This window comes from Sander vitreus, chromosome 3 (genome assembly GCF_031162955.1).
Source record: "Sander vitreus isolate 19-12246 chromosome 3, sanVit1, whole genome shotgun sequence".
NCBI lineage: Eukaryota > Metazoa > Chordata > Actinopteri > Perciformes > Percidae > Sander > Sander vitreus.
This window is the reverse complement of record NC_135857.1, coordinates 20,139,463-20,156,987: the sequence shown is the minus strand read 5'-3', so window position 1 is coordinate 20,156,987 and position 17,525 is coordinate 20,139,463. Positions and strand designations below refer to the sequence as shown.

Sequence of the window (17,525 nt, the reverse complement as noted above, 5' to 3'; positions counted from 1 at the left end):
TTTTTCAGTTTTTATTTACACTGTTTTTTATATATATATATATATATATATAATTTTATTTTATGGCCTTTAGATAAACTGAAAACTGACTACTTCTGTGTTATCCTAATATGTAGGTATAAAGCTATTACTGCAACAAACGGAAAAGATTCTAAAAGAAAACTGATAATGTAAGATTTATTTTGTTTTCAGTGTTACAATTAACGCCCATATAAACAACATGGCTATGAAATTCTTTAACACAAATATGCTAGACAATTACATGTCAATACAACAACAGCTAAATATTTTGTTTTTAAACTAAAGCGTTGCCCTGATTGGGCTTTCCATGGGCCTGCCAGCATTAGGACATTTTTAATTTGAAGCTGTGTCCCGTGAGACTAGTTTATCACTTTAATCTGACAAAAATGCTCTAAACCTTGAACGCATCATTCAGCTCCTCAATCAGGCAGCGTGGTGGAGAAGGGGTCGGGTTTGGTTTGGAGTTTCCCACTGGATCAAAAATGAGTGGCTCAAGGGTATCCCCTTCTTCTGGATACACGAATGATGAAGAATTGGTGGAGACCCCGGTTGATTTCTTACAGCCTCTTAAGAGCATTGAATTTTCATCTGGACCAAAGGTGGGGATGCCCTCGCTCTGACTCCCCATTGGCTCATCCTCATCACTGCCTCCTGATATGACCTCTATTTTAGGTTTGAGCACTTGCTGAAAAGGGAACATTGCTGTGAAGTCCTCTGTGTCCACATCCTCCAGATCAGGCAGGTCATCAATATGCAGTGAGCGATGTAGTGGAAGGTGAATGGTTTCCAGCTGGTCTGCATCCTCCAGCTCTGTAACCAGTGGTCCGGGACCATGTGCCGGTACAACCTCATCTGCCCTGACCACGGAAGGCTGTTCCCTTTCAAACCGCTCACTCATGTTTGCCTGCTCTCTCTCTGCTTCGTTTCTTATTAACTGGATTCCACGTGACTGGTTTTGTTGTTTATCATCTCCTATTTCTGTCTCTAGCATCTTTCCTGCAATACTTTCTTGCTCTTGTGCTGAGTGCTCTGGTTTCACCCCCTCTTTCTCTTGTGTCACAGTCACCTTTATCTGTGATTTCTCCTGGTCACCTTTCTCTAACTGTTCCCTCTGTAAACCTTGACTTGGCTGCTCTGCTTTAAGAATGTCGCAGTTTGACTGATGTTCATTGGGCCCCTGTGTTGATTGACTCTGCAAGAACTCTTCATGGGCATCCAGGCAGTCCTGAACAAAGACTTGGATCATCTGGGTGTCATTTTCCTCACATGGAGTCTCTGGAGCGGTGGAAGCCTCAGTCACCCCTGAAATGAAGCAGATTGTAGGCTACTGTTTAAAGATGCAAATCCACATTTACTCTGTGTATGTGTGCACCAGGGTAGTAAAAGTTGTAAACCGTATACCTTTCTCCTGTAGCTCTCGAAGGCGTCGTCTCTCCTGGGCTTTCTTTCGAATGTTTGCAATGCCGTCCAAGCTGTCCTGAATTTTCCTCCTCTCTCGTGTTTCCCATTGCTCCCTCTCTTTACGCTCCGCTTCCAGCCCTCCCACTGCCCATGCCTCTGCACATGCCCTGTCTTTGGGGAACACGGGGCGATCGTCGAGGAAGGTGAGCTGCTTGAGACGCACAATCATGGTCTTCCTGTAGTTTGGGATTTTTTTCACCACCTCATTTCCCATTAGATTTAGCACACGCAGTTCTGGCATGGCCTCAAGTACCAGCAGGATCTCAGGGTCATATAACAGATTGTGAGACATGTCCAGCACACTGATTACCAGACACTGACTCAGATGCTCTATGTCCTCCACAGTCTCCAGCTTGTTATGGGCTATCTGCAGAGTGCTCAGGTCAGGAAGGAAGGAGATATTCTCTATGATGTGTATGAAGTTGTTGGAGACATTAAGGGTGCAGAGCTTTTTCAGAGGTTCAAGGTTTTCTAGCTTGTATATGAGGTTCTGCTGAAGGAACAAGCAGCGCAGATCAGTCTGGGCATCCAGGTTCTCAATGCGTTGAAGCCCATTGCTTTCCAGCCAGAGACACTTCAGTCCTGTGTACTCCTCTAGGTTCTCAATGGCGGAGAACCCTTTGAAATGCAGGTACAGTGTGTCATTCAGGCAAGGCGTTGAGTAAAGTTTGTTCTGCTTACAATAGTCTTTAAGCAACGTCTTGGTCATGCGTGGCTCTGAATGTTTTGCTCTTCTCTCTTGAAGTGGGCTTTGCAGTTTTTTGTTACTGTCCTTGTTTTCTTGAGCTCCATCCTTTATCATGGCATCCACTTTATCTTTGACAGAAGACGTTATTTCGGCATCTCCACATTCCATTTGAGTCGCTGGCACTACTTTATCTCCCATCGTTTCCTGGACTTCAGGAGTGGACATCGCCAAAAAAATATACAAATTAACAAGAGGAGAAACAGAGATAAATAATATATACTTATTATGTATTCGTTTTCTAGCTATTTGTAAGATGTGTAGCTAGTCCCGTAAATTTCACTCGGCAGTCCGCTCTGTCGATTAACGTTAGTAAACGTTAATGTTTGTTTCCATGGTAACGCTTGGTCGTTAGTTAGAAACTCTCGAACGGTCTGGCTAGCCGGATGTTGTTTCTTGTTCCGTGCCGGACAGTTTTAGATGTTGCACTCTCATGTCTGCTGTCGACCATGGCGTCCGGATTCATACTAAATCGTGGTGTGCTAACGTTAGGAATTCACTGTCAGCGTGTTTGCAGAAACGTGTCGTTATCACAGGTTAGAGAGAAAAAGCGATGGATGAAAGCATATACACACCTCATGGCAAAGAAGTTAAAGCTTGAAGGACCTCCACCACCGAAGCCACGGTGAGGCTAACGTTAGCTGACAAGAGTGCACTAGAGAGCATCTCAAGGCCATTAACGTTACTGTATTTCATATATTGGTCAGTGTGTGCTTATTCATCTTAGCCGATTGAGTAGGCTTAATATATCTAAGAAAGTATAATTGCATTACACTTGTTTAGCAGTGCGCGTGTTGATACTATTTCCAGTTTTTAAAGTGAATCCAGGGGCGTATCTAGCAATCATAGTTTGTTTGCACGGGTGGAGGAAAGGCTGGCCCATATTTGTGCTTCTCATATTATCATCATTTTTATATTATTAAGAATTTCATTTAACATAGTTTTGACCATACTCACACACACTTTTGTCCTCATGGTACAAAAACTATTAACTTTAGTGTACAGTTATTAAGAATGTCACACATACATAGGGATTTTGGATAACCCCAACAGCACCAGGTACTGTTTTTTTCCGCAAGACCCAGTTTGGATTTTTCTTTTGTAGAGGAAGTTAGTTAACTCCATGTTTGACTTTCTTTCAGCTCTCAGCAGCCTCACTGGGATTACCACGCTGAGGTTCAGGCTTTCAGTAGCCGCCTCCACGAGAACTTCTCCCTGGACGTACTGAAAACAGCCTTCATCAATCCCTGTTACCTGCAGGCGGAGCAAGAGAGGAGAAAGGGGTTAGGCGTGGACTCTGGGACCACTGCTCTAGTTCTGAAAGATAATGTCCAGCTGAGTAGAAAGGGAGCGGGTTTCACTAAAAGCTTCCTGACCGACTGGTGCGGGGCCAGCTTCCCGAGCCTGCCGAGTGAGGGGGTGGAGAGTGTCGTAGGGCACCTTACCAGTTCAGCAGTGGTGACCTATGTAGCAAGAAATCTCGGCATTGAAGACCTAACCATGAGTGCGAAATGTCCTGTTCCTGATGATGTGCTTCATTCTACATTCATGGCAGTGATTGGAGTTTTACAGGAGAGCAGTGGAGCCGAGCAAACTGGGTTATTCCTCAGGGTAAGAGAATGATGGGAGTATTGCTGCAGAGTATTATGGGTACTCAATATTTACTATCATTTGTCCCTCTTCAGACTCTTGAGTTCTTTTTTACAGTAGTATGACATTTTTCATTTTCATCTCCCCTCTCCGTAGGATTTCCTGGTCACTCAGCTGATAGGGAAGGACCTGTTTGATATGTGGACAGTTATCAACCCCATGGGACTATTAGTGGAAGAGCTTACTAAGAGGAACGTCCCACTGCCAGAGCCTCGTCTCATCAGGTCTGCTGGAGCCAGTACCGTCCTGCCTCTATACTTTGTCGGCTTGTACAGGTATGTGTGCTGTTGTGGATGCTGTTACAATTACAGTAATTAAAGATCTGAAAACTGAGTGTCCTAAAAATCAAGTTACATTAAAAGTTACACTTTTGAGGTTTGAGTGAGATGCAGGTAATTCATTTTAGACTTGATGGTTACAAGTGTTTTGTGTTTAATCTGCCTAGTGTAATTACTTTTTGGTATTTGTTTACGTGTGTTAATTCAGCAACAAGAAGCTTCTGGCTCAGGGTCCAGGAGAGACGCTTGCAGCAGCCGAGGACGAGGCAGCTCGTGTGGCCCTCCGGAAACTCTACGGCTACACTGAGAACCACAGACCCTTTGACTTCTCTCCACTACAGCAGCATCAGCAGCCATTAATTCAGTCAGTCAGCAGCAATTAATGTTAATGAAGTAACAACTGTTCTGCTGCAGCACAAAATCGTTTAAAGGGGGTGCAGTTGGACAGGATAGTGGCATGAAGAGATATAGTACATGTCATTTGTGGATAACAGACTTTCTACGGATTGTAGAGAGAAAATAAGATCACCATCTACCTTATTAAACATTAGTCCAACAGCCCCAGTGTTATTGTCCACATACAAAGTCTGACTGTGCAGTAAGATCCAGGTTTCAGGCAGAAATATAACAACTACGTTATTTAAATGATTTAATTTGATAACATATTCACGAGTAAAGTCAACTGATCCCATGGCTTACCTCGGCTAATGATGACCGATCCAGCAATCCATGGCACAAAATAGCCCTGGTATCTGGTTTTCCTTGTAAATAATACAATTGCCATTCGGTTTTTTTGGTATTCTGTTATATGTTGTTCATCTGTAATAAAAAAAGTAATAAGTATGTGTACACCATGACTTTGTTCATGCAAGTTATTTTGATGTGTGTATCTACACTTGATATCTAGATTTTCTTTTTTGGGTCAACCTATGGTACCTTTCATCTGTAGGTTATTGCTTAAGGATTACCATTCTTTTTTTTTTTTTTTAATAAGTCATCTGTTTAAATGTCTAATGACAAGTATCTTTCAAGCATTTACAAGGAACTCAACTGACTTCAAGTGTAGTCCCTGGAAATGGTTCATATTCTATGCAGAAGACTACTCCAGTGCTGACAAGGCGCTGTGGCGATATGGCTGGCTTTGCGAAACTAGCAGAATACTAACCAGCCCAGCCCTCATTAGGCAAAAGGGAAACGTTGTACTATGTCATCATTTTCTCCAATCCAGTATGGCTTTATCTACATAACATGTTTTTGTGATATTTTCCAAAATGAAACTACCGCATTGCATTAAAAACGCAAGTATTAGAAAGAAACGCACCACGTTGCAGTGACATTGTTAATCCACATAGTGGCGCTAATGTGTAAAGAAAGACAAGCGGTCTGTGCACTGTCATGAGTACAACCAAAGAGATCTCAAGAGAGTTCATGTCCATTCGAATTTTCGGAATCAGTTGTTTTTACACGTGAAATTCCTTGACCAAGTCACCTGCGCTCTCTTTTTACACAGTAATGTTTTCCACGTAACTTCATGATCTGATAATTACAGATAAACTAATATACATTAACTGGTAAACGAAAGAAAAAAACGCCATGGACGCGGGCAAAACCATACAATCTATTGTGAAAACTGGGTAAATGTATTACGCAGTACATTATAAACGTCAGAGCATTATTGTTGTGGACCACTAGGTAGTTATAACGGTTCATTAGATATAAATGGCTTAATGGCTTAACCATACTCTAATCATCATCATAAGGAAATGTGTTGGAAACATCTTGGAACGTAAGACAACCTTCTCTTAATACATCCATGAAGACAACCACATTTGACCCTGACCCAAAAAGAAGCGGTGTAGTCTACATAACGGGATTTAAACGAAAGCGGAAGTCCCCGGCAGGAACCATCTTGTTCCGTTAGTATAACTGATCCAACGCCTCAAACTCCTTGTCTGAGGAGACGCTAGGCCCCCTTAACAACAGAGCCACCTACCCATTCCTTCTCTGTCTTTAGCACGGATCGGCAACCGTTAAAAAGCACAGCCCATTCTTTTAGCTTTAGCTGACCTTCCTGTCTCCCAGGTTTTATTAATCCTGCTGTATATCCCTTACCATGGCGGCGAGTGCGAAACGAAAACAAGAGGAGAAACACCTGAAGATGCTGAGAGAAATGACGAGTTTGCCTCCCAACAGAAAGTGCTTTGACTGCGACCAGCGCGGCCCAACATATGCCAACATGACTGTGGGCTCCTTCGTATGTACCTCCTGCTCTGGCATTCTGTAAGTTTTAAATTGCCGAGTGACCTTAGCTTATACATAGCGCCAACAATATAACGTTTTTGTACGCTTCAGCTAACGTTACATGCGGCAACCTAAGCCTGTTAACGTTACCGTTAGCCAACTAGCGCAAGCTAGCGGTAGATAGGTATCCAGCCAGTGTGAGTTTAGCTGTTTTGACATTGTCTTGCTGTGCTGTGTTGGGCGGGGTACATAGAGGTGTCAGTATTAAGCACAGCAAGCTAACGTAGCAACCGTGACTAGATGCTAGCTAACTTTAGCTTCCAATACTGGCCAGTGAACTTATCTGACACCTTGCAAAAGCTAGCTAGCTAGGTGTACAGATAAGCCAGTAGCCAGCTGCTACTACCAGTTGCTGGCAACTTTTGGAGGTACCACCTTGTAACTGAGCTTATTGATATCCTTGTATGTAATAACCCCCACATACAACGCATTAACACATATTAAAATTGTCTGTTGGTCTAGGTATTATTTTGTGTCCATAATTTTGTATTATGTAGAGTTTTGTTATTATACTCCATAGAACCATGCCGAGAATTATCAATTTGATTTAATTAAAATGTTCGTCGCTAAATTACGCTAACGTTAACGTTAGGCACCTGGGTGTGGAAAAGCCACGTCATTTTGAGATGCGACAGATACTTAATGCAATAACGTTACCGTATTTAAGTCAGCATCAGTTGTATTTGGTCCGGTCTATTTTTATATTAGATTTAGAAGTATTAACGCTACAGTACTGAGTCTTAACAGATGTACAATGACAAACATGCCAGCAAGACTTGTAACGTTACTCATTTTATCTCTTGGCTAAACCCAAAACCTTTGTACGAATTCACTCCTACAACGGTTAAAAAAAACCCCCCACAGCATTGATAGTTTCAGTGTAGCTTCATGTTTTGACTTTAGATAGCGTTTGCCTGATTTTGAAGCTTTGCTTTGCAGTTGTGTAATCAAGCATCTGTAGTTTGGGATTTGGGATTAGTGAAGCATTCCATTTCTTCTCATTCAGCTAAAGATAACCCACTTCAATAAAGCTGTGGTATAATATAGTAATGGTCATTTATAATGACAATAAATGACATACAGCATGGAGGATATGTTTGCTTTGTATTGTATATATTGCATGACATTGTGCTAATCTGAACATAATCACTCTCCTTTTGTGGATTATACTGTTTTCTCTTGTAAATACATTGACATTTGGTTCACGGGAAACTAAATTATGCCCTTGTACATCAAGTGCTGAAAACCATATCGCTCAGTTTCCCCCCTGTCTTGCAAGAAGGACTTTTTCTGCTTTATTTTTTCTTCTTTTTTTTTTTTTTAACCCAGATCTAGTTTTACAAATGACATCATAGTATATGGTTTTGTCTCAATCGAGAATTCTGGTCCTCTTTGCCACCAAGTCCTAACTTTCCTCACAAATTAACTTGGTTTTTGTAAACGTATACATTGTGTTTACTTATCATACGCCTTTGTAAGTAAAAACAAAGTAGTAGAGTAAATTGGCAGTGGGCTAATAGCAGGTAACTTAATAAGCTGTTCATTCATCTATCCATCCTGTTGTGCTCGTTCACACTGTCATCAGCTTGCACTGGTCCTTCTTAATGCTTTATGGAAATCACCCTGCCATTCTCCATTTGTGTGTAATGGTTATTCTAATAATATTGCAAGGGAAAGCAACATATTTGCTGCTCGGTAATTCCCCACTGATGGCCTTTTTAGTTTTATTAGGCGACAGGGGAACAGATGACTTTATTGACACAATACTATGCTGTTTGTCCCTCAGACTTTGTCTAAAATACAGCCCTTGTTTGATTAGGTTTGTGACCTTAATCTGTGCAAACTGTAGCTTTCTCCACTGAACGTGAAGGTTATTTACTATAGCACTGAAAAGAATGACATTAATTCTGTTTGCTGATGGGCATGGTTTTCCCTCCATTTCACTTCACCGGTGGGTCTGCAGGGACTCCACTTTGAATTTCGTAGTTTCTCACCCTATGGTATTAGTCTATAATGTGAGTTAATTGAGTTCTTTATTAGCTTGAGATCACAATTCCTTCTCTTTCTCTCCTGCTGCTGTCTCGCTCACTTTTTGTGAAGACAAAACATGTTGAGAATTGCAGTGGAGAAAGTGTTCTCAGCAGAAGTTTGTGGGTTTGAAAGTATTAGCTGTCTGATATACAGTATGCAGGAAGCCTGGTGTGAGTGTAGGCTTGGAAGTGGTAGGGCCCACCGTGCTGCTAGATCAGCATGTGCTGTTTTATGTTCCACAGGAAGTGGCAAAGAGGTCACTGTCTGTCTCTCTCTTTTTCCTTTTTTTTTAATTCTTTGCCATTGTGAGAGAGCACCTATGCATTCATGCTTGATATTTTGTTTTCGTTACTGTCTTGACTACACACTATGACTGTTTTATAAATAAAAGTAGTGTTTGCTTGATTTTGTACTGTACAAGGAAAGCAAAACACCCCTCCACATAAACTTAATCTGTACTTATGTAACCTATTGTATTCTGTTTTTTTTGCACTATATTGAATGTGAAACTGTATGTTGTCTTGTACGCTTACGCTTTTCTTGGCCAGGTCGCCGTTGCAAACGAAAACCTGTTCTCAACGGCCTACCTGGTTAAATAAAAAAAAAAATAAACACCGTCTTTTAAGTCTTCAACAGTACTTTTGACCAGTAGAGACATTGCAGAGGCAATCATAGAAGTGCTTTTTAACTTAAGGAAGTTGTCTGCCCCATACTTCTTTCATTTGCAGTTTGGGCAGTAAACGGTGTTCACACATGTTTAGAGATGATAACAGGGGTACGACTACCTACCACATAACAACCTTCTCCCCCATAGTTGTGGTTGTTTAATGGGTGGAGTTGGAATCCACTGTGTAAACACATTCCTTTTGAAGGTGGAGGGCTTCCCAGGAGGAACACCACTCACAATGTCTCTGTCTTGGAGAGTTGCCCATGGCAGGAAGTAACCCCGTTTGGCTTATGTATTCTGAGTAAGCAGGGCTCCAACAGTGACGTGACAGAGGTGGTGAGGTGTCATTGACACCAAATGTCCTGGATAATATTTATCAAAGGCAAGACAAATATGACTTGAACTCTGACTTGAACTGAGCATGTTTGGTTTTCTCAGGCCCCTGACATTTGATTCCTTAAAAAGGTGCAGTCTCTGAAGCACCTGTGGGTGACAAATTGACGATGGTTTAACTTGGCATAAATGCTGATTTGATAGAGAGCCATGACAATGAGGAATTATCTATTTCTGTAAAAGGTACTTTAAATTGTAGAAAGTATAAAATACATTGAAAGGGACTTGAAGTGGCAAAGTGTTGGGGGATGCATAGTCTCTCCTATCTTTTGAGACTTAACATTGCCAGTTTCTCTCACCCTGGAGCTGTTACAGTATGCAAATGAGCTTTGTTTTCCCAGCTGAGCTGGTCCGATGTACAGTAGCGACTAGGTCATAATTATTTTACCATGCAATATGTGATACTATTCTCTGATACTCTATGCTACCCAGTAGACATGATCTGAAAAGGAGTGGCTTGATTAAAGCTTAGTGTTATAGACATTGTTGACGTGTACAGTATCCTGATGTAAGGAATAATTTGAAAAATTCTACATTTTTGCCTAAATAATAACCACTGCTGTCAGTTAATTCTCCCTACAGAAATAATCCTACTGTCACTGAACACTGTCACAAATGCATGGCTACTTTGTTAAGCAGAAATGGGAGGGGGGACTGTCGGACCGTAACGTGTTGCTGGGCTCAGTACCAGACTAGAATCCAGAACACCTGAATCACCTGACCGTTATATCATACACCCCAGTCGCTGGATGTAAGACTATCTTGATAATAAGATTATTCCCCCTTTTATAACACCTGCTTGTGGTTAAGTTTTCAAAGTTGAAAAAAATGAGGCAGGCAGTAATAACGTATTTTTACTCTTTTAAAACGTATTGTCGCAGTTAAATAAAATATACTGTAGTTAATTAACAAGAACATAATTAACAAGAACAAAATAACCAGTATCAGAATTCATCATTAGACAACTAGGTAGAGATGCTGTCATCATATTTAGACCTTCGGGGCTATGAAGCTTTCTCCCTGTATCTGACCTAGTTTCATCTTTATGAGACTAGAATCTGATCACTCACCCACCTCAGGGTGCTGAAAAAACTCATTCAAGCTCACATACACAGACTCACTTACACACACTTTTTACAGATTAGCTACATTTTGTTCTTTTATGGCTTCTTGCTTTTGATTAATTTGCTTCGGACTGATTTGTCTGAAAATGGGGAGACCTTTGCAATAATCCAACTTGGGCTGCAACTAGGGATGTCACTGGAACCGATACTACGGACAATTTCCGGTTCTAAAATGACAAAACGCAGACAATGCCCTTTTTCTTTTTTTTTTTTGAAGCACCGTTCGCGACGATGCCAGTGTTAGCAGCATTGGTGCTGCGGTGCTCTTCCTGAACTGATGGGGGCAGTATACGCTTCAGAGTGTTCCAGTCGATACATTCAGAAGTAGGAGGTCACGAACAAGTGGCCGAAGTCACGCCCTTCTACTTCCGGTACATATCTTTCGAAAAAATACGAACGAGAGTCTACGGATTCTACCTGACCTGAAAAACGACATTTTTTTTTTTAAATTTTTTTTTTTGTAAAGATTATTTTTTGGGCTTTTCCGCCTCTAATTTCACAGTATAGCTAGGTGAGAAAGAGAGGGGGAAGCCATGTAGGAAATCGTCACAGGTCGCGCCTGCTCTACCCACTGAGCCATCCCGGCCACACATTTAAGGTGTTTTCTGTTAGGATTGTGGCATTTTTTCGGCCTTAACTGTCTTCTCTGAAAGTGTGACCGGTATGACATAACTGGGCGCAAGTTGATAAAGTCTTAACCCGAGAAATAACCCTGGTAGGGACATATGGGCCGCTTTCTAACGGAAGCATGGTGACTCTTGTTTCATTGTATGCGCCTGTTATCTGTCTTGTGGTTTTGAATGTGAATTGACACAGCTATTGTTGTAACACTTAATGCAACAGTCAGCTGATCGGTGGATGAGTAAGAATGGGTGGAGATGAGAACATGTTCTGTAAGGGGTAACAGCAGTGAATAATTTAGCAGTCTTGTCTAGTATTTCACTGCCTTTCAGGATCTGACTCCTTATGTATATAACATTGTGTTTGTAATTGTGACACTATGGATCTCATTTCCCAGTGCAGTGGTTCCCAAAGTTGGTGCCTTGAGGATGGGCCAAAGGGTGTCGCCATATTTCACCGCAAAAAAAGGCAACATTTTCATTAACTACGTTTTATGCTTTCAAAAATATCAAAACGGAAGAAAAAAAGCTTTGTGGCACTGTTGATGTTGTACATTTATGACTTTGTTCGGTTCATGTTTAATTGTTTTAATATTTGAAGCCTCAGATACAATTCTGTATTAGATTGTACAGCAATCGTTGTCTTTTCTTTGTTCCAATAAATGTGTTGCTCAATAATTACTAATAACTCTAGTTGCAGTTCAAACATTTTGCTTACATGCTAAAGGCTGATTGATCATCAGCGGTACGTCACCATTGCAAACGTAGCGGTTAACAGTTCATCTCCATGCATATACAGACCACCTTTAACAATTCTCTACAATAAACAAACTTCTTAATCCCCCTGACCACAGGGAACAGCAGAGAGAAATGAGAGAGTGACCGAGAGGGTGGAGGGGGGGAGGCAGGTGTGGTGGTTGAAGGAGCAGGGGAGGTGGTCAAGTTATTGCAAATGGTGTCATAGGCGCCGATTTTATGTTTTCCTCCGTGGGTGCTCACAGGCCTCGCCCTTTTAAAAAGGGTAGTCAAACATTCTTTGCATTTCAGCCAAAACTCGTCTACGTTCATTATAACGCCCCCTAAAGGCCGATCTTCGCCAAATGTGGTACAGAGCATCGTAGTGGGATGTTGAACAAGGATCTCAAGTTCTTTGCTGATAACATTTAATTTGGCTGAGATATGATATATGTGTGTTGTTGCTAGCTAGTAAAATTTGTTTTGTCGTCAAATGCGCGTAATTTAACACGGCAAAATTCTTTGAGTAACTTTTGGTCAGGCCCATCTGGAGATGCTATTTACCAGGTTTCGTGCAGATCGGTCGCACGGCCTAGGACGAGTTCGAGAAAGTTGGTATTGTGCGATATTGCGAAAAAACTTTTGAGTGAAAATGGGCGTGGCCTATATCATGTGATTCAGCTTGATTGAAGGAACACGTGGATGTAAGGATTTCTAATGTGCGATGTGTAATGTGGGAGTTAAAGGCAAAAACACATTATAGCGCCACCTAGTGGTCCACATGTGTAATTTTTTGTAAGTGTGGTCTGTGACCCATTGTCTACCCTGTAAATTTAAAGTTGTTCACGTTAGTGTAAGTAGTATATTTAGACTTGGGTCCCATAGGCCACGCCCACTTTGACCCCTCAGTACCCCACTCGAAGGTTGGCTTCAAGAGTGGCCCTAGATGGTACCCAACACATTTTTTAAAAATCGGATGAGCCGTTCATGAGATATAAACTTTTTGTACTTGTAGCGCCCCCTAGTGACCAATTTTCGTAAAACGCGTGAGCGACCTCCAGAGGGTCACGCCAAACAAGAATCAAAAGTTTGGCGTTGATAGCATTTATTTTGGCCGAGATATTAGATGTTAGCTACACAAATTTGTTTGTGCGTAATATGCGCAATTTTTATCCTATCAAAATAATTTCTATTAATGTTTTGTCAGGCCCATTTGGACATGCTACCTGCCAAATTTCGTGTCGACTGGTTGCACGGTCTAGGAGTTCGAAACAGTAGGTTTTTGATAAATCGCGATTTTTCACGCAGAAAAGTTTAGGCGGAAATGGGCGTGGTCTATATCACCTGATTCAGTTGGATCCAGGGAATGCGGGAATATATGGCTTTTAAATGTCCCGTGTTCGGTGTGGGCCAAATGCGTTTTTTCTGCTATAGCGCCACCTAGTGGTGGAAGTGGGTCAATTGTTGCGCCTGAGGTGCTTGCGGAGTTCCGGAACAGTCCTGAAAATGGCAACCCCCCCACCATGTACGGTTTAGGCTGTAGTCAGGAGTTTTAGGCGGAGAAGAATAATGGAGGAAATTAATCAGTAGAAAAACAATAGGGTCCACAGCCCTGCTGTGCGAATGGCGTAGCTCTTGCTACCGCCGGTTCTTCCAGACTCGGGCTTGGACCCCTAATAAACACAAAACCCCCAAAAAAATCACACCTTGCCTAGTCACTCTCCTCTAATTCTTGTGACGCTGAGGTCATTAGGACTGATACTTGTACTGTTGTGCTTTTCCATAGGTCTATAGTCGATGATTTGGCTTTGTTAATAAATGATGGCTCTTTTTCAACTATTACAGTTACAAGGTATTTTTAATTTGGTCCATTGTGGCATGAGCTGTGACCTTCTCAGGAAAATGAGCAAGGCTTGTGTGGGCTAATGGGTGTTACGCCATAATGGAAGTTTCTATATTAAGTAACATCACTTGTTTTTTCACTGTACTGACAACCTCAGTTTGTCAATGGTAGTTAGAAAAGAGATTCACCCACTTCTTTTGTTGTGTTCTACGCTCTTCCTTTTTCTGTCAGTATTTCTCTCTGTCAAATCTCTCGGTAATGCTGTCTTCATCGACCCAGTTACACACACACACACACACACACACACACACACACCCACACCCACCAGCTTGTTGCTAATTAAATGGCCTCGTCCTGATAGTTGGGATCTGGAGTATGTCCAGATGAGGTTGTCATGTACAGTGTCTTCAAATTAAATTGACCCGTTTCCATTTCTCCACCTACAGACGAGGACTGAATCCCCCCCACAGAGTCAAGTCCATCTCCATGACAACCTTCACGCAACAGGAAATCGAGTTTCTACAAAAACATGGCAATGAGGTAGACTGTCTGTTCTGTTAAGGTTGAGGTCAACTTTCCCGCTGCTTTGTTGCTTTGTGAGAATCTGCACGTCATCGTAATTCATCATGCAAGTATTTTGGCCCTTCACAACCAAGACTGTAGAGGACAGAAACACAAGACAAGATATCTAAAAAAATGACAAAGAAAATGCATGGCACTTTATTATTATTATTATTATTATTATTATTATTATTATTATTATTATTATTATAGCAGCAATATTCTAATGCCTTTTGGGCAAATTTAGTATTTCTTTTTTAAATATCACAGTATTATGAATATAGCTATTTTATTTCGATGTTGAGGCTCCATATACCTATTATCCTATTATAGTAGAAAGTCATAACTCCACTAATGCAACACAAATGTGCATGAAATTGTGTTTATATTTTAAAGCTGTGTTAATCAATGTTTTATATTAACATTGTCTAATGACTGTGCGTAATGTGAAAGGTGTTTCCCCACAGTCATTTATGCAACACTGCAGCCCAGCAATTGTTTGCTAACATAGTTGAGTTTTTAATTTTAAACTTTTTCATTAAAAGCATAAAAAGACTTACTCTTTTACCCAAACATTTAATGCATAATGTTGATACATAGTTAGTTGTATTTATTTATTTGGCAGATTTGTTTCTAACAGTACCAGTGGGCCCTAACATTTTCTGGTCAGACAGACTTTAGGGCAAATGCAGTATTACTGGCCTTTTTTTTTTTTTTTTTTGAAAAAGACATTTAACAGAAATATCATGAATTGATAAATCTCATCATTGCATGATATGACATTTTTGTGACATTAGTACTAACAGAATGAATAGTTAAATAAAATGTCAAATTATATAAATGGTTAGACTGCACAAAGGAACCAGTGCATCATCATTCATGAGCCATTTCGGGTAAACAGAGTATGAAATGGAGCAATGCCACCTGGGAAGCACAGCCTATTAAAAGCTGTGGCAGAGCAGGCAGACCTGCAGGAGATTCAAGGTTGGAGCTGATGCATACATCCTTCAAGGCTGCTATATAAATACTACTGCTGTCACGTTGCGTTTTGTCTTTCCACAAAGAGCACTTGACACAGAACTTTTATATTTTCAGCACTTGCAGTTTCAAAATCATACTGGTTAAAAATAAAGTGAGCTTGCATGTACTATGAGTTTGTGTGCATGTGCACCAAATCCAGCTAAAGAAACAGCAGCAGCAAAAGCTCATGTACAAGCTAGAGCCACACCGCCTCTTGCAGCACAATTGCTATATCTACAATGCAGCACCCTATACTGAGTGCACACATGCATGAAGCCTATAAATCTCCCTTTTATAGGATTAGGCAAATACTTTAGGAATGCTATCCAAAACCCTAGGCCAGAGAAAGGTGAGACTTACCCCTCAGTCACATTAGCTACAAAAGACAGCGAAAAAGCGGACAGCTGCCATTCATTTTCAATGGGAGTGACAGTTTGCCAGCGACTAGCCTGTCGCGCAAGGCGGCGCCAAAATAGACAAGAAGTCTATTTTATGCAAATGCTGAGCGATGCGACAAAGCAACTCCCAATCGGAGTGAGGGCAGCGTGACGTATGTACGTTGGTTGCTCGAGTCGACAGAAAATCTTTCAAGATGGCGGAAACGCTTCAGGACCTCGTATTTCTGTGTATATCTGATATGTTTGGCATTTTATCTCGTACATTTTGTTACCCCTATCGGGAAATAAATACTTTTACATCCAAAAACATCGTTCTTGTGACTTAACAATACCTCTGAAGTGACAAATCGATCAAACGTTAGTTCCGCAAAGCTGTGAGAAAATGGGCCGGTTCATGTTTGACTGTATACCAAACATTGGCAAGATGTTCGTCTGTGCAGTGCACAACATAAATGGACAGTTATATGCAATAGACCTGGTCTAATTTGCACACAGTTTCATTTTTAAAACGCCAATAAATGCTCTTTTGAACTTGACATGCACTTAATGAGTTAAAGATGATTAACTATATCATCACTATGTTTACCTGTGCCTTTTCATTTTGGCTTAACAATGTAATGGCTAATTATGAAGGTTGACAAGCTTGCACTCCTAATGTCTAAGAAATGTTCTACCATTTGTTTTGTTCCCCTGGTTGTTCCAGGTATGTAAACGGATCTGGCTTGGCCTTTATGATGACAGAACCTCCTCAATACCAGACTTCAGAGAACCACAGAAGGTCAAGGAGTTCCTTCAAGAGAAATATGAGAAGAAGAGATGGTAATTCAGTTTTACAAGCTGACTGCATGCAAGATATGAACAATCCTCTGGCAGTGTGCACTGCGCAGACATGTAGCTTTTCTTTGTTTTTCTTCTCTCTGGCTTGGAATGTTTCATAGGCAGCTAGTCAGCTAGTTAGCCTCGAGCAAGCCACCAGATACCCTTCTTTAAATGCACACAATTTAGGTCATTGCAGTCAAGCAGCTTTATGTGCAAGACTTAGTTACATGAATTTGTATGTTTAATTTTGTCCAAATATGTATAGGGTTTAACATAGTTGTTACTGGTTCATTGTGATTGTTGGGTGGGATGACCGATTAGCGCAATTATTTCAGACAACACTAATGGCAGACAAACAAGTGCCTGTCCTATTGATACTTGCAAATTAGGGATTAGTCATCAAAAGTAAATATTCATTTAGTAATAGTTTGTTTATGCAGTTAGACTGTTTCTATACAAAACTGAGAGACCTCTAACACAAAAATAGTTATTTTTCTGGATATTCAGATATTCATTTAGACTATGCACCTAATAGTGAACCATTGGATTTGTACACTTATTAGTTAAGGCAGTAGTGCTTCTGTTATGAGGGGGCTTTTACACCTGCCTCATTTAGTTTGGTTGAATCGCTCTAGAGTTCGTTTTCCCCCTTGGTGCGGTACGTTTGGGCAAGTGTGAATGCAGCAATCGCACTCGGATGTGCACCGTGAGCGGACCAAACAAGCGTACCGAGACCTCCTTGATGAGGTGGTCTCGGTACGCTTTCAATCAGACTCTGGAGCGGTTTGTTTGTGGTGAGAACTTGATCCGATCTTGAACCGCACCAACTGTGTACTCCACAAGTCTGAGCTAAATGGC

General features: G+C 41.1%; 3 protein-coding genes across 6 annotated transcripts in view; 2 read left to right on the top strand and 1 right to left on the bottom strand.

Moving 5' to 3' along the window:
- Positions 1-53: 53 nt before the first annotated feature.
- Positions 54-3,375, bottom strand: dnaaf1 (dynein axonemal assembly factor 1). 2 transcript variants are annotated; one of them, XM_078246445.1, is made up of 3 exons: positions 3,255-3,375; positions 1,423-2,379; positions 54-1,323 (listed from the first exon to the last, which is right to left on the bottom strand). In XM_078246445.1, exons 2-3 carry the CDS (start codon positions 2,366-2,368, stop codon positions 413-415), a joined length of 1,857 nt encoding a protein of 618 aa, XP_078102571.1. In that variant the 5' UTR covers positions 2,369-2,379; positions 3,255-3,375; the 3' UTR covers positions 54-412. The 2 variants fall into 2 exon arrangements, with proteins under 2 accessions (XP_078102571.1, XP_078102570.1); XM_078246444.1 differs by lacking the exon at positions 3,255-3,375 and having other exon boundaries at positions 1,423-2,647.
- On the top strand, positions 2,599-5,009 carry mrpl44 (mitochondrial ribosomal protein L44). The gene is made up of 4 exons (XM_078246446.1): positions 2,599-2,852; positions 3,370-3,838; positions 3,974-4,152; positions 4,364-5,009. Exons 1-4 carry the CDS (start codon positions 2,614-2,616, stop codon positions 4,536-4,538), a joined length of 1,062 nt encoding a protein of 353 aa, XP_078102572.1. The 5' UTR covers positions 2,599-2,613; the 3' UTR covers positions 4,539-5,009.
- A 1,052-nt stretch (positions 5,010-6,061) lies between these two features.
- Positions 6,062-17,525, top strand: part of agfg1a (ArfGAP with FG repeats 1a) — a 25,572-nt gene continuing 14,108 nt past the window's right edge. Inside the window, exons 1-3 of one of the 3 annotated variants that reach the window (XM_078246439.1) lie at positions 6,062-6,435; positions 14,316-14,409; positions 16,552-16,667. In XM_078246439.1, coding sequence (XP_078102565.1) covers positions 6,269-6,435; positions 14,316-14,409; positions 16,552-16,667 — 377 coding nt within the window. In that variant the 5' untranslated portion in view covers positions 6,062-6,268. The remainder of the gene's footprint in view (positions 6,436-14,315; positions 14,410-16,551; positions 16,668-17,525) is intronic. The other 2 variants (XM_078246440.1, XM_078246441.1) reach the window with 2 other exon arrangements.

Bases quoted from the DNA above. Each gene is read 5' to 3' on its own strand.
- mrpl44 (XM_078246446.1), top strand. From the start codon at position 2,614: ATGTTGTTTCTTGTTCCGTGCCGGACAGTTTTAGATGTTGCACTCTCA. The intron at 2,853-3,369 runs GTGAGGCTAACG...ACTTTCTTTCAG, and splicing joins CCTCCACCACCGAAGCCACG to CTCTCAGCAGCCTCACTGGG. The intron at 3,839-3,973 runs GTAAGAGAATGA...CCCTCTCCGTAG, and splicing joins AAACTGGGTTATTCCTCAGG to GATTTCCTGGTCACTCAGCT.
- dnaaf1 (XM_078246444.1), bottom strand. From the start codon at position 2,395: ATGTCCACTCCTGAAGTCCAGGAAACGATGGGAGATAAAGTAGTGCCA. The intron at 1,324-1,422 runs GTATACGGTTTA...GCTTCATTTCAG, and splicing joins TCGAGAGCTACAGGAGAAAG to GGGTGACTGAGGCTTCCACC.